The sequence below is a fragment of the Dermacentor albipictus genome, chromosome 1, assembly GCF_038994185.2.
Source record: "Dermacentor albipictus isolate Rhodes 1998 colony chromosome 1, USDA_Dalb.pri_finalv2, whole genome shotgun sequence".
Lineage (NCBI taxonomy): Eukaryota > Metazoa > Arthropoda > Arachnida > Ixodida > Ixodidae > Dermacentor > Dermacentor albipictus.
Genome location: NC_091821.1, coordinates 125,997,796 through 126,014,242, shown reverse-complemented (window position 1 = coordinate 126,014,242; position 16,447 = coordinate 125,997,796). Strand labels below are relative to the sequence as shown.

General features: G+C 44.5%; 1 protein-coding gene across 8 annotated transcripts in view; it reads left to right on the top strand.

The window, feature by feature from the left end:
• Nucleotides 1-16,447, top strand: part of raskol (Ras GTPase-activating protein raskol) — a 249,508-nt gene that overhangs the window by 153,684 nt on the left and 79,377 nt on the right. For all 8 annotated transcript variants that reach the window (XM_065451149.1, XM_065451146.1, XM_065451148.1 and 5 more), the window contains 3 exons: nucleotides 8,710-8,785; nucleotides 12,647-12,737; nucleotides 15,044-15,178. In XM_065451149.1, the coding sequence (XP_065307221.1) occupies nucleotides 8,710-8,785; nucleotides 12,647-12,737; nucleotides 15,044-15,178 (302 nt within the window). The remainder of the gene's footprint in view (nucleotides 1-8,709; nucleotides 8,786-12,646; nucleotides 12,738-15,043; nucleotides 15,179-16,447) is intronic.

The following is a 16,447-nucleotide window of genomic DNA, read 5'->3' as shown; positions in this document are numbered from 1 at the left end:
TTTTATCCACTTTAGGACACCCAGTAGTTAGTACAGGCACTGCACTTTCAAAATCAGTTTAAATTTTTCCACCCTGGCAATGTGATTTTTTGTGGATCTTTTTGCAAACTGATATACAGTAGAACCCCGCTGTTACGTTCCTCACTGCTGCGTTTTCCCGGCTGCTACGTCGTTTTCATCCCCCGCTGTTGCGTAGTAGCTGTGAAAACGTTCCCGCATGATACGTCGCAACGTAGTGCCCCGAACCTGCCTGGGCTTGGCCGCCTGGGCTTGGCTGGCCGGGCTTGGCCGGGCTTGGCTATGGAACTGGCTGCAAGAAGCCGCACGCCAGTTCGAGAAGCCGCCACTATGTGGCCATTCGTGAAAAATGCTCTCACTATCATCACTGTGATTACGGTCACCGCATGGTTTTTGGACGGGTCGACTCACAGAGGAAGGAAACTCGGGAGAGGCCCTGACGTCACTCTTTGTGAAGCTGAAGTGAAACCGGAAGTTGGCGTTGCTCATGGCGTTGCTCCGCCTATCGGGCCAGCTCTCGTGTCTTGTTTACATTTTTCGCGAAACCACGCCGTGCCGCGCGCAACCGGGCTGCTCAAACGCGCGCGCTCCGCAGCAATACTAAACAATCGTTAGCACGTTAGCATGATTACGCCAAAGAGGGCAAAATTTCTCGCGGATATTCCTTCGTCCGTTGCCATTGCCGTGGCGCGGTGACGACGAGGAGCACGAGCCGCATGATGCCGGGGAGTTGCCAAATCCTAGCTTTGGAGAAGCCGTCGCGGCTCTGGACCTCCTCCGCAGGTACGTCGCACCTCACAGCGACGCTGACAGCAATGCGGCCTTCCAGGCTAGTGAGAAACGTGTGGTGATTTCTAGCGAGCGAAAGAAACGGCAAGCCACCATTCTAGACTTTTTTAAAGTTCTAAGTGCACTCTGTGGAAATAAATTGTCTATGGTTGAAGCTGCACTTTTTTTCATTCATTTTCGGAGCTTTCCTCACTGTTGCGTTTTCCTGGCTGTTACGTTTTTTTCTCCCGGTCCGGTGAAAAACGTATGAACGGCGTTCCACTGTACTATGTTGGTAGCGAAAAGGGCCGTGGCTGTCACCCTCTGCCGTGCTCAAGAAAAAAGCATGCCGCTCGCGATTATGCCATACTAGCATCAAAACTTTGTAATCAGATGGCTCACAGCAAGTCAAGAATTAAATTACATCGCCGGCCAAGCCGTTCAACAGTGCTGAACGGTGATAATTACTCGAAAATGACGCCTGCTGTTCACTAGTGAGCTTTGATTTGGAGTCCGAGTCGTTTTATCCCACCAGAGTGTATTTCCGAAGGTCCGCCGCATGCCCAACATGTGGACCTAGCATTTTCAACCAGTTTTCAAGAGTTGCGGTTTCACTTCTCTCGTAAAATCCCAACAAGGGGTGCTACCGGGGTCACTACGCAGTTACCAAAAATCGCTCCCGTGGCGTCGTCCCGCGTGGCTTCGTCGCAAAAAAAGCGTCCCACTCGAAAATATGCTGCACTCGCACTTGAATTTAGTGGTGAGAACTCGAATTACGATTCCAAAGATGACAGCAAAGCAAATTCAAGCTCTGGCGGCGGCAATGTTTTGAGTCAGCCTGGGACATTCGCAGCTGTTCAACGGCGAATTTCGTTTATGGCCTTATCTGCCTATCTTTTTGCACGACCTGAGAGCTCTGCTGATTATCTTCAGGGTGCATACTTCGCTTGGTCATGATGTGCTGCCATCGACAGCAAGGAAACTTCCGTTCGCGCCAACAAGGCCGCCCGTTGCACATCTCAGCCCAGCACTACAGAGCAGCGCAAGACAGTTTACAACGATGTGGGATTTCTTTCTACTCTCCTTCACTGCAGATGACGTGGTAAAGACAATCTGCAAAAATGCAAACAGATATGCTTTGGATGCATAATTCTGTATTTGCGCTGCTCCATTGAGAGCGATCGGTCCTGGAAAGAAGTGCATGACTCCAGAAAAACTGGTGAAGTATGTCCTTTGAACTTCTCATCAGACCATCCTCAGAAGAGGCCAAAAAGCGGACTTGCAAACTATGTTACGAGGACCGCAAAGCTGAACAAACACCAGATAATTTGTGGGAAAAGTGCGGAGGGCACCTATGCTTCACAAAATCCAGGGACTGCTTCACTGCATGGCACGAGCCATGATGCAGTTTCTGGCCTTAGTTTCTTTTTTGTATTTGAAGAACGGCGGCGTACTGAGCAGACACTATTTCTATTTTCAGACACTAATTTCAGACACTATTCCTGGGTTATTTATCTTCGAAATTTATATTCTGAATTTTTTTTGATATTAGGTTTTTCTAATGTCATGATTTTTATTGTTTTTATGAAACGGCAGCCAAAATTGCCCTTATAGAATGTTTGTGTTACCCAATATTTTTTTTTTTTTTCGGCGTATCTTTTTGGAAAGATCATTTCATTATGTACAATATGGTATGCAGCAATGTGTGCTGAATATTATTTGTATAATGGTAAATAATTTTTTTCCGAGACCTATAAAAAACCTTTTTCTCGCATAGGCTGCTGTGAACATATCAGATATATCAGATTCCCATATGTGTCTTGTTACATCTCATTACCACCAAGGGTGTTAATTGAACATTTGCCACGTGTCAAACCGCCGCACCTCCTAACCCGATGCCAGCGCAGCATGGACGACTAAAAGTGCCCCCCCCCCCCCCCCCCCCCCATTTTCTGAAAACCAGAGAAAAGGATAAACGAGAGGGAACCCCGTCAACGAATGTCAACGAATGGATAAATGCAGTTAATTAGACGAGTCAAATCTCCTTGCAGGCTGAGCGAAGAAGAAAGACAATGTTTAAGCCGGCTGCTGCAGGATTCCACAAAAGGCCCTCAGCCCACGCTTCACCTTGCAGGCTGAGCAAAGAAGAAAGACGCGTGCAAATTGACTGCTGCAGGATTCCACGAAAGGCCCTCAGCCCAATCTTTACCTTGCAGGCTGTGCAAAGGACGGGGTGGGCCACGATGAACCAACCAGGTGTCGCCTGATGATTTCTTTTTGCCACAAATTCCAAACCAGTTTCTTCTAGGCGGAGTTACTGCAAGTTATGGATAGCCTGGGCGTGGTATCACAACGAAGTCGTCGATGGTGATTTGCTGCTGGACAGTCTTCAGATTACATAGTCAACTCACCTAGGGAAGATGACGGGATTAAAGGCAGATACTTTTTTAGAGTGTGGACAGAAAGTCCTTATGTGAACTGAGACGTTAACTTGCTCCTGCATGGAGTGGGCTTCTGCACTGGAGCCATGTAACTAAGCAAAATAAACCCTTTGCCTTCATTTTCTACAACTTGACGTCATAGTCGATGGGCTTAGTGGATTCCATGCCCTGAACGCCACCCTAGCCACAACAGGCTGCTATTGACCAATAGCTGACATCAATCAAAAGGGTGTTTGGATCAGTGTGCTTCTCCTTACTGTTAATATGTATATTTATTGACGAAGCTTAATAAACAGGCTGAAGTATGCAAAAATCTTCTTTCAAATTTCGATAATAATTACGTACTTCCAGAAGAAGCCGACTATGATCGCACATGCTCAGCCGCGGCTGCCCGCGTAGGAAATAAACTTTAGCTGCCCTGTTTATCGGTGTCGTAGCCATCTGGTCTCACTAATTTCAGCTAGATTTGAACACTCAACAAGCCTAGAACCAAGCAAAACTTAAGGTCAGACCACACGCATGCTTGCAATCGTGCGCTTGCTCCTGGCTGCTCCTGGTTAGATGCCTTGGCAGACTTTGCATCATATTTAGCTTTGGATAGCACTTCAAACTGCACAAGTTCGATGTGGCTACTATCAGTTGGTCAAGCTGGCGCAGGACAAAGCCGGTACACACCACATAACACGGTCTAACTGGAGCATATGAGCACAAGCTCACGGACTTGCACCCTGTCATGCACAAAGGGAACGCTGCGCCTTAAAGTTGCAGTTAGGTGGTTCCACAAGAGATCAAACACGCATGTCCGCTTGATATTTTTGTTTTGTCTGTTTTTCTTTCTTGTGTCATGTAGGGAATATTCAAACTGCATGGAACTAAAGATATGATTCGCGAAAAATGTTCCCAGCAAGCCACAAAAATATTTGAAGGTGGCAGCGTGAGCATCCTCCTATTGCTTACCGCAATATCTTCCAATTTCTTGGCCGAATTAAATGCAAACTAAAAACATTGTGTTGAAAAGCTTTTCTGCTCATCTTAATGTGCTTCACAGTAAATTAGTTCCATGCGTTTTTTTTTATGCTGTGCACAAACCCCCCAAAAAAATTTTTTTCATCCAAACATGCCCCAAATCAGTAAACTTTCATAACTTTGATACGTCTTGGCGTGATTTCTATTTCACACAGAAACATTAAAAAGTGTCGAACATAGAACTTTCTCTTTGCAACATTTATTCAAAATATTCTCTTCCTACATGAAACACAAGAGAAGAGAAAAATAGTTAAACATGTTTTTTTAAACTCATTTTCAAAAATTTTTTTTTTAAATCCATTTCCAACTTTGGAGAAAATTTGGATGGATAGCCTGCAAATGTCGGCAAAATATGAGTACGATACTATGCTTACTCATTTGCTTTATTCCCAAAATATAATGGGCGAAAGAGACCCAGTGCCGCAATGACTCGTTCCGGTTTGTTAACAGTTACTCTCTGTAAAAAAAAAAATTAAAAAGGCAATGGTTGCCACAAATGAAGGAACGTTGACGGGGTTTCTTATTGTGGCAAAAACAGAGAATGTGTTTTCTACTTTATTTTTTCGGATGCAAGAGAACAAACTCGACCCTACTTGTGGTGCTCAAACAAATTTATTGTGCATCCTTTGCAGTTAGTATTTAAAGGGTTTAATCACCGTCAGCTGGCTAGTGGCAGTTCTGGCAGTGGACAGCGCATGTCCGCTTGAATGATCGCGGGCACACATCCACACATACCATGATTGAATTCCCAGCACACGCGGCATCGACTTCCACTCCACTGACTTCTGCTGACAATGCTCCACGATGGCTGCAGCAGGCGCATGAAGCAGGGCCACATTCTTGACGTTGCCGCTAAGTTAGGAGACCATCTCATCTGCTGACTAAATGGAGGCAATGCTTCCAGACCTCAGGTTGAGCAGGGAAGCTTGGTGCTTAAGGGGCGACGCGGCTTTTGCATTGCGAAAAATGGCCAAAAATTCGATTTTTTGAAAATCAAATTTTCAGTTTCTATCAATCTTTTTCTATCTGACTCCGAAATATCATCCCTATGAACCACGTAGAAGTGCTCTAAAAAATTTGTTTTATCACCCAAGGTGGTGAAAAATTTCGCAGAAATCAAGACAGAATGGCGTTTTTCAAGCCACAATATCTCTGGAACAGCACGACCGAGCGCCACCATCTTGGTATTGTTGGAAAGCGCATTTCTCCGTCTTCAAATTTGCTGCTTCAGCTATCTCCTCCATACAGAAAGAAGCACACAAAAAGTGAATGATTGAAGGTCGTGCCGGAGTCTGGGATTGGCCGCGCCCGCCACGTGACTCCAGCGCGGTTTGCCATTGGTCCGGCGCTCGCGTCATCTGCTTGGTTCTTTGCACCCCGCGCACCTGGAAGTCTCCACTCGCCATAATCGCGATGTGTCAAAATGGGCCCTACGCAAACATCACAGTAGGGCGGCAGTCCGTACGTTTGTGGACATCTCATACCCGTGGCTAAGCATTCCGAGCATCGGCGACACGGACTTCGCGACCAACATTCGTGCGCGGAATTCTCGGACATGCGGCTGGGCCTTTCAGCACTCGGTGTTTCGGAATTCTTTACCAAGCACATCGCGCACAGAATCCTTGTACCGCGGCTAAGCATATCGTGCATAGGAGTCTCTGACTCGTCAATCAAGCACATCATGCGCAGACATGTCGGGCCCTCGCCTAAGCATTTTGTGCATCGGCGCCTCCAACTGCGCAACTAAGGACATCGAGCGTCGTCTCCTCAAGCCCGCGTCTACGCATTTCACACATCGGCGCCTCCAACTGCGCAACTAAGGACATCGATCGTCGACTCCTCAAGCCCGCATCTACGCATTTCACGCATTGGCACCTCGGACTCTGCGACTAAGCACATCGAGTGTCGACTCCTCAAGCCCGCGGCTAAGAATTTCGCGCATCGGCACCTCGGACTGCGTGAATAAGCACATCAAGTGTTTGCTACGCGAGCCCGCGGCTAGGAATTTCGCGTGTCGGCACCTCGGACCCACAACCAAGCATATTGCGCATTCACTCTATTATCATATTGTCACGATAGCTCGTAACAATATCTATCATACCACCCCTTCATAAAGAGAACCTCATCATGAGCTCTGTTCACTAGGTCCTTTGGGCTGGCACAAACACCTGGCTGCAGAAGTGATTGAGGCATCATACAAAAGTACAATTCTGGAAAGCACCTAACAGCTGCATATCTATCACTGGCTCTCTGATCCTAAGTTCCACAGCCATTGTCAGGTGAAGATGACTTCAGGCTACTGACACTCAAAGCCTTCATTCAGAAACATGGTCAATTCTGCCAAAAGAAAAAAATGCCTCACTGATTGTACTAGAGACTGCTATCAATCAGGCAGCCTGCAGGTACAACACTGGAACTACAGTCGCTGACCGTTTATTCGGACCTCACGGGGACTGCAGAAATGTCCGAATAAGCAGGTGTCCGAAAAAGCAGATTACAAAAAAAAGAAATCCTTTATTTCCACGCACTTATTCAGCCTCAGCAGTATGCTTGAAGAAATCATGAATGCGCCGTTGCACGCTGTTCCATTTATGCACAATCAGATAAGCCTGAATCTCGAAGAGGGTCGTACGGTCACTGTAGGTGGCTGAAAACACAATCACTGCTTGTACATTCTCCGCATGCGACGGTAGCGTAGCACATGGTGCGTCATCTTCCAACTCGGAGTCATCGTCTGGCGCTGCAGCAGAAACCTGACGAATGATCTCGCCGTCGTCAAGTTCTGCGCATGTCAGTACAGCAGTGCCAGCACCTGTGAAACTCAAATGACACGGTGTCCGGAATCGCAATGCAACCACTGCTCAGGTCTCGGCAGAACATTTTCGGCGTCTGTAGGAAGCACATCGGAAGGCGACAAATCCTAGGCCTCCCGGCACCTGCTTGCCGGCATTCCCCAGTGCAGTCTGCGCGGGCACTGTCGGCGCCATTAGACACTTGACGCGATGTTTCCGTATGCCACGTTGGATCACTGCAACCTCGACATAGCACACCAAGCAAACACCACCACGCCGTCACACCGACACCAGTCGCACAAACGAAAAACGTGGCCTACTCACAGCGTCGTGCACGAAGAAAGAAACAAATCAGCTGGTGGATTGTCTTGACATGGCTTACTAAGCTGAGACCAAAACTGCTGTAGCCACTCTATCAAACCAGGCAGAAACGATGATGATGATCGGGGATTTGCAGTCGCGCCACTTTGTGGGGCAGCAAGGAGGCTCCGTTCAAAACAAAAATGGCGTTCATTAAGTCGAACCATGCACTGGTCAGAGTCGGTGCATGGTGCTTTCGATCAAGTTGGCTCAAGGAGTGTCCGAAAAATTCGACGAGAGGTGGCAAGGTGTCCCAACTTTCGGCAGTTGTTATACATTATGGTCTATGGGGAGAATGGCTGTGCTGCAAAGCAGACCAAATAATCGAGCAAGTCCAAAAAAATCGGTCGGCGACTGTATATTCATGCCTACACAGTGTTCTGCTCCTCGGTTTGCAACCCAGGCACCATGCTCTTTGTAGAGCAGCACCAAAGAATGCCATACCAAAAAAGAGGGGTGGGGATGGAGGCACACCAGACCAGAGGCCACATGCACAAAGAGCCCTACATCACAAAAGACTACAAATTTGAATGGCCAAAATGAATGGCCAGTTGAGCAAAAAAGAACTCCTGGACCCTGCTCATAAAAGGATTCAGAAAATGATACACAGTTTCCCGGGAACAGACTCTGATCTCGTAAGCCTCTTGATTGGGCAATATCTTAATACAGAACAGAAGTCGGATGCAAATATAGAGTACAGAGGAGACGAAAACAAAACATTAGACGAATACATCACCGAGGCCGAAGTTCACGCCGCTCTCAGCTGCCTATGCACGCCATCATCAGCCGGTAAAGATAAGATCACCAACAAAATGCTCAGGAATCTAGATGACCCTACCATAACAATGATAACGAAGCTTTTTAATCAGCACTGGCAAAATGGTACACTCCCGCAAGAGTGGAAGCATGCTAGCGTGGTCTTCATTCCTAAACCGGGCAAATCACTCAGTCTAGAGAACCTCAGGCCCATATCCCTTACCTCTTGTCTTGGTAAGGCTATGGAGCATGTGGTTCTCAATAGCCTGGTTGTCTATGTCGAAACCAACCACCTCTTCCCAGAGACAATGATCTGCTTTCGACCCAAACTGTGCACCCAAGACATACTGTGGCAAGTACAAAATTATATCCTTAACCCATCACCTATACACGCAACTCGAACAGTGTTAGCATTAGACATACACAAAGCATTTGACAATGTCTCGCATCGAGCCATTCTAGAAAAGGTATCCAACATGAACGTAGGTAAATGGCTGATTGTTGTAAGTGGATTACACTGCATTAGTTTTTCAACTTGTGTATTGCAGAATATCCAGATGAGCGCGCTGCTCGCAGCCTGACGTTGATAGCCAAGACAATCCAAACCCTCGCAAACTTCACAAGGTAAGTTTTCATTCTACATGGAACTTGTCGTCAAACACTGAAAAGCAAATTTGTTTCATTACTCAATCAAGTAATTGAAAAAGATGTGGTTAAGCCACCAAAAAGTGATACCGTATTTATTCAAATCTAACGCGTCTCTCTCTCTCTCTCTCTCTCTCTCTCTCTCTCTCTCTCTCTCTCTCTCTATCTATCTATCTATCTATCTCTCTCTCTCTCCCCTTTTTTTTTTTTTAGAACGGGTTCAAAAATTGTGTGCATGTTAGACTCAAATACGACCCTGATTCTGCATTTCCATGTCGCCATCTGCATTTCAATATGGCTGCCTCGTATGCACTTCAAGCCTAACTGCCGTAAATTCCTCCATGTGCTGCAGTACGTGTACTACTTAGGCAGCACTTCCTTTGGCTTAGATTAGTGCACCGTCCGTCTTCCCGTTTTGTGCGTTTGCTCTATCAGCATGGAAGTGCCGACTGCAAAGACATGTCGAGTTCATCACGATGCTGCAATTTAAAGGAAAGCGATCACGTGTGCGGAGATGGACGAAAATCGGGCTGCATCATGGGTGTTCGGAGTTCCTGAAACTTGCGTGCGGGACTAGCGCAAACAGGAGAGGCGTTCTACACTGGCGGCTGCTACGTACGGCGTGGCCCCTATCTTGAAAGCAATCTGCAACGGAAACAAAAGTCTACGGATCTAGGCGCACCGCGCTGTGTTCTCATCGCTTAGTTCGTGTCAAAGCAAGAGGCCGCACAAAGGTCGATTCCTTCGCTGCTGCTACCACACTTCCTCGCTCCAGCGTTTTGATAAGGAGTTTCCATGGTCGCTGAGGGAGACATGTTCATGTTTGCTTGTGCACGCGTGACACCATGCTTGTTAATTTAGCTAGTAAGCAAATGTTTGAAAGTTTATATGGCCGATAAAGCTACTATCCTTACTTTTCGTATAGTTGTCTACTAATCTTCTGCCGTAATCGATGCCTTTCGGGTGAAACTGCAACTTTTTTTATTTATCGCAACTTTAGTGCATTGGGAGTAACTCTTTGTTTTTTCCAAATGAGAGAAAGCTGTATTTCTGTACGAAAGAATGAAGTGCACAGTACTGTAAAGGACTTTTCTTTTTTGAGATCATGGCAAACGGGTGCGCATTACTATCGCAAGCGTTCTTTTTTTTTTCCTTTTCTTTTGGTCGCGGAAAACGTGTGCGTGTTACAATCAGGGGCACATTAGAATTGAGTAAATACGGTATCTCATGTCTGTCAAGTCTAACGCATGCTGTCATCTTGCCTCCTTTGATTTTTATCACATTTCTTTCTTCTTATATCTTTTACTTCATCAACGTAACTTGGAATCTTCTTCACACGGTGTACAGATGTTTATATAATTAGAAATGCTAATTGCAATTCAGTTTCATGAACTTAATGAGAATTCAAATTTATTACTGCTTTTGCGAGTGCCAGTCAAACATCTATATAATTAGCACGAATATAACAACTTATTGACTATAATGAAGTCACCCATTAAAGGTTAATTGGCCATGCGTTATTTCAATGAGTATTCTACGACTATAACAAAAGTGAAAATGCACAATTCAAAACGATATTCGTTACAGTAAAGCAAATATTTGCTTACTGCTCAAAGTATGTGTTCTGATAGCAAAAATGTCAAGCACTCAGCTAGTGAAACTTGAAATGGCACATTCTGGATGCACATGCGGGTTTTAGCCAATGCCTTGACTTGGCTGGCCCGCAGCCAGCAAGGTAATGCGCCGATTTGGTATGATCACACTAATCATACGGTAATGTATTAACAACAGTGCTCAGCACATTTGCAATTTAGCATTTACATGGCATTTGTTGGCATGGCAAACTGCCAACAGGCCATCACAATTGACAGGAGAACCTTTGCTGGCCCATCAGAGGCATCACACTTGTGTGTCTTTCACTGATACATACTTTATTGGGATTTTTTTTCCTCTTTGCTTTTCGCATTGCTGCGCATCTGTTTCCCACCGCCCGGTCCCACTACCCTCTCCAGCACTGACTCTGCTCTCTCAGTCACTCCTTTCTTCCTCCCTCACGAGGAGCCTACCTCCTCAGTCAGTACTTAAAATACATGAATGTCTTCAATTTGGCACCCATCAAGTGTTCTCTACAGTGGTAAACTATTAAAAGATTACTGGCATTAATATTGTAGAGAACATCTAGGATACAACATGCGACCTTGTTCGAAAGTGTTGTGCCTTGGTCGAGATGGCAATAATTTATACAGTAGAATTCCATTAAGTTGGCTCCAGTTAATGAAGTATTTTGATTAATTCGATCTGGACCAAAGATCCTGGCCAACTTTCACACATTTCTATGGGCCCAAGCTTTAGTTATTTCAATCCCAAAATTCGCCTTCGTTGGGTAATTCAAACTTGACTGGCCAGCACACACGCACTTGACGCTAATGGTGCCCCTACTCGTGGCTCCAATAGCAGCTGTTTTGGTGGCAGTTAGGGTACAGTGAATGGGTCGAACACACTTCATTTCCCATCGATTTTTTTCTGTTATACGCTGAGAGACCACTGTTACATTATATCGTCTCATTGAGATATGGCAAAATCTGTTCAGTAGTTCCATTGACACTGCAAAAGCAGTGCTTCCTTTGCTCGCATTTTGAGCTTCTGCTGTGTTCACTAAATCTTGAAACTGGTGCTAGCCTCAGGATTTCAATTATGTGTGCGTGCCTTAAACACTGAATTAAAACATTGATTAGGGAATATTGATTACCGTATTTACTCGCATAATGATCGCACTTTTTTGTCAGAAAAATTGACGCAAATTCAGGGGTGCGATCATTACGTGGGTTAAATATCGCGCGAAAAAAATTTTTTTTTTTCTTCCCGCGTTTGCTGCGGCATGCGGGTGCGGGACACCAAAACAAAAATGGCGGCCGGCGGAGCACGCCGTTCGCGATTTTTTTTTTCTTCTCGTGAGTACATTACGTGCATTGAAACAGTTTCTTCCGTATCAGTGCTGAATAATATCGTTAATATCGGCACGTTTGCGGCAATAACGTAGCCATGTCCACTTTGAGGGGACAGAAACAGATGGGCGCGCTTAGCTGCCAGTGACATAGAAACACATGGCCGGCGTGCTGCGGAAACTGCGGCATCTGTCGTCACTACTATCCTAATACGGCACGTTTCCGCTAAGGGTGGGCGAATATCTTGGCTGTGTTACAAGCGTCGGCGTATGAATAGGGTACACTTTTTAACGTATCAGTGTAAACGTGACTACTATCATTGCCGCGCGCGATTTGTTGCGTGCTCACGAGTGCTGTTGAAAAGAATCGAAAGGCGCCTCATTTTGTTTTTGTTGACCACAACCATTATAAAGCCTACCCATAATAAAGGCAAGTTTGGTTGTACCTCTTTTTGCCATGGAAGTGCGGAAAGTGATGAAAGTAATGAAATGAGGCATCTACTTAAGAATGTTTGGTGCGTGCAGACGAGTCGTTCGCGTAGCATTCGACAGATGGTAAGCGCGATCATTATTAGCTAGACTTGGCACACGACATATCGCTGCGGCAAGTTCGGGGTGCGATCATTACACGGGAAATTTAAAAAATCTAATTTTGACGACAAAATTCAGGGGTGCGATCATTACGCGAGTGCGATCATTATGCGAGTAAATACAGTAAATGACTATTTCATCAGTGATTGTCACCCATTTACTGATGTCTGCTACCACTAATATTGTGTTGCTGAAGAAAAAGAACATTGTCTCCATTGAACTGTTTGCAAAAAAACCTGGCTATTTATTGAAGTGTTTGTCATCTAGCACTATTCTGATGTTGTGATGTTACCATGTTTGCACAGGTTTGGTGGCAAAGAGAGTTTTATGGAGTTCATGAATGACTTTGTGGAGAAAGAATGGAGCACAATGAAGACTTTCCTCAAGGTTATTTCGGTGAGTGTCTGGAACTTAATTCATAACCTACAGAATAGGCTCGTATTCATGGGGAAAGAGGTTTGGCACAAGCTTGCCTACTATGTATTGCAGTTTTAGTGATGCAGTTACTGACGGATAATTTGGACTAAATTCACAAATCTGAATAATTGATAGTCCAAAATAGGGGATTTACCAGAACGTTACTGGGAACAGTAAGAATTGGTTGGAGTGCAAACGATAGGCATTACCAAATTCTGACTGGGAGCTTGCCTCTGTCAGTGAAAAAAAAAATGTATGCAATCATTGCATTCTACCGATGCTAACAGAGGTTAACAAAGAAGCTCGAGAACAAGTTAAGGAATTCAAAAAGAGTGATGGAATGAAAAATGTTATCGTAACATTAAAAGACTTGAAGAGAGCATTGTGGATCAGAGAGCAAACAGGGTTAACTGATATTCTAGTTGACATTAAGAGAAAAAAGATGGAGCTGGGCAGGCCAGGTAATGCGTAGAGCAGATAACCAATGGACCATTAGAGTTACACAATGGGCGTCAAGGGAAGGGAAGCACACTCGAGGATGGCAGAAAATTAGGTGGGGTGATGAAATTAAGATATTTGCAGATGTAAGCTGGAATCAGCTAGTACAAAACGGGGATAGGTGGAGATCGCTCAAAGAGGCCTTCATCCTGCAGTGGACATAAAAGTAGGCTGATGATGAGGGTGATGTTGATGAATTGACTTTATTCCATAAGTGCCCAAAAGAGCATGCCAATGCTTTGCTGTGCACACATATGCTTGCCTGTTACCTGGTCAGTTCGTATTTCAACCATATTCATGCTGTCGATACAGATAGAAGAAATAGTGAATGCATGCAACCAAATTTCCATCCCCTGAGCAACTTAAACAGAAGTCAACTGAGCTCCCATAGTGGAATATTTGATTGCGGATTTCTTCACAACAGTCATTGTCCAGCATTTTCCTTGCGTCATCGCTGCCGTCATTAACGCAGACATAGAGGGTAAAAATGGCACTGTTTAAAGTTGCTTAATGATTCTGAGCAACAAAAATTCTTAACAATCAAAAGAAGTTGTGAAGAATAGAGACTTGGTTATGTTAGTAGTTCATGTTTAAAATAAGAACAGCATGTGACAGGGAAAAACGAAGAAAGATGCACACAGTGCTGTGTATGTCTTTCTTCATTTGACCCTGTCTCTTGCGCTTTTTTGTTTTAAACAAAGAATTTATTTATTTATTTATTTATTTATTTCACAATAACCCTTAAAGGCCCTCTAGGGAGGGTATTACATAGGGTAAATGTTACATAGGTGAGGTGAACAGTGTGTAAATGTAAATACAATGGCAAAACAAAACTGGGAAAAAATTAATTACAGTGCATCAACGTACAAACACAAAAAAATAATGATAGTTGTCAGTACAACAACTCTAAATGGTTTGTACAAAATGTGACACTGTCGTGGAAGCTTGGTTAATGGCGCATTAACAAACAAAACAAAAAAGAAAAAAAAATGTTTACAAATCAGAGAGTCAGACGTGATATATTAGGTATGCATGGTACTGCGTAGAGCGTCTGTAAATTTTGAGGCATTTGTTTTGGTGACAATGTGCGATGGCAGATTATTCCATTCTTTCGCGGTGCGAGGTATAAATGACTGACCAAATGCGAGGGAATGACACATTACGCATTTAACTTTGCAAGAATGATCCCGACGCAGAAAAATGGCTGAGGGTTCACGCATGAACTCGTTATGAAGAGATACGTGATAGTAGAGCTTATGGAATAGTGTTAAACGAGATATATTACGGGACTATGTCTATGTTTAACACATAACAAAACCAAATGCTGAATGCACAAAACTCGCAGACTCTCACGACAAACCGCAAATGCAGCCTTAGAATTTAGAGGGCTTGGCTTCTCTTGTCTCAAGGTTTGGGCATTCCAGCAACTACTAGATTGACTATGCTTCGCGAGTTTCTTTGATTTTGACGAGACACCAGCAACCATGCCAGGGGCCTATCAAACAAGAATATCTCTTTCCACTCGACTTGATAATCGAATCAGCATGCTGTTGTACGGGTGGAGTCCACATTATCAAACGGCGCACTCTATGGTGTTCGAAATTTCAGTTCTCCTTATGCATCAAGTGTATGGGGTCTTGTGGCAGTGCTGTGAAGCTGGCCGACCGATAGAAGCTGGCCGACCGATAGATTGTGTCCTAATGATCAATCGGTGACTGTATTTCCATAAAATGTAGTGGCTTGTCATTGGTGCCAACAGTGACCTTTATATATGACTGCACATGCAGAGTCCAGTGAGCACGGAGCAGAACTCATCAAGTGCAGAGGCTGGCATTGAGATCCCCTGTGTCGTGGACCTTGGTCTAGAGCTGGCCCAACTGCAGATGATGCTCAGGGAATGCCTTCCACAGCTGGAGGGGAAGGTACCAATCTTAGACTGCTGTTCTAGTCTTTCGTCGCCTGACCATGCTCTCACGTTCCTTCAGTTGCTAGGCCACCAAATGGATCTATTGGCTTCAAAGAAAAGTAATTATGGCTCCTAGAATGGATGCAGCATATGTTTGGGTGCGCTGAAGGGACATGATCACACAAGCAATTAACTTTTCACCACCTGACATTCAAAATTTGCCATTTTTTGTTACCATAGACTTCTAAATACTTAAAGTATGAAATACAGTAAAACCTCGTTGACTCAAATTTCATGCGACCAAGAAAAATGACCCAACTAACCGAAGGTCGAATTATTGAGGGTATCAAGAAAACAAAGAAATGCTTACTACGTCAACACTTTTATTTAGTGAATGTGTAAGCAAATCCTGTTCCTATTTAAAGAAGGTATATGTTGGCGGAGCCATAAAAAGCATCACAAACTTGTCCATGCTTGTCCCACTAAGATTCAGTATACACCAAACTTTGTCACCACAGCTGAGCTGCTTTTTGTTGTCACAAAGCCGGGTACAGCGAATGTGCCTCAAAAGTATTTCAAAAATAACAAAATTAATTACAATAATGTAAAAGGTCAGAGAAAGCGTCATGAACTTGTCCCAGTAATGTTCAGTACACACGAAACTAACTGCGTCACACGGCCGAGCTGCTTTTCGGTCACTGCGTCACAAAGTGGGGTGCAGCGTGCGTGCCTAAAAACTACCGAAATAAGTTCCATTAATGTTAAGGCCTATATAAAGCATCGCAAACATCTCCTAGTATGAGTCATTAACTCAAATTAACTGCGCTAGGACGGCCGAGCGGTTTTTCACTAACTGTGTCACAAGTCTCTGTTCCATGCCATAAAAGCCTAATTGCATGGCATACTGTCAAACAAAATATCTCACCTTTCCATAGTTCAGTAGTGCAGGGGTTCCTGTGTCAGAGTGCAGGAGGAGCGCAAGAATACGCTAGGAGCCCAACAAACCAGGCTATATAGAAAAAAAAATAAAATAGAGATGTTTCGCTGGACAGGCGAGCTTCACATGCACAGCTGGCCTCGCTAGCTTCAATGTCGTGTCTGGCACACGACGCATTCATCTGGCGTGTCTGGCATGCCGTTATCTTGTTGCTAGGAAATGCAAGAAAAATAAGTCTCGAAGTATAAGTTCAGTTATGCATAAAACTTTTTGAATTTAGCGGGAAAGTATCTTAAAAACTAAGTTTATTTCACATTTCTTTTTCTTTTCCGATGCTCGCATCAGCTA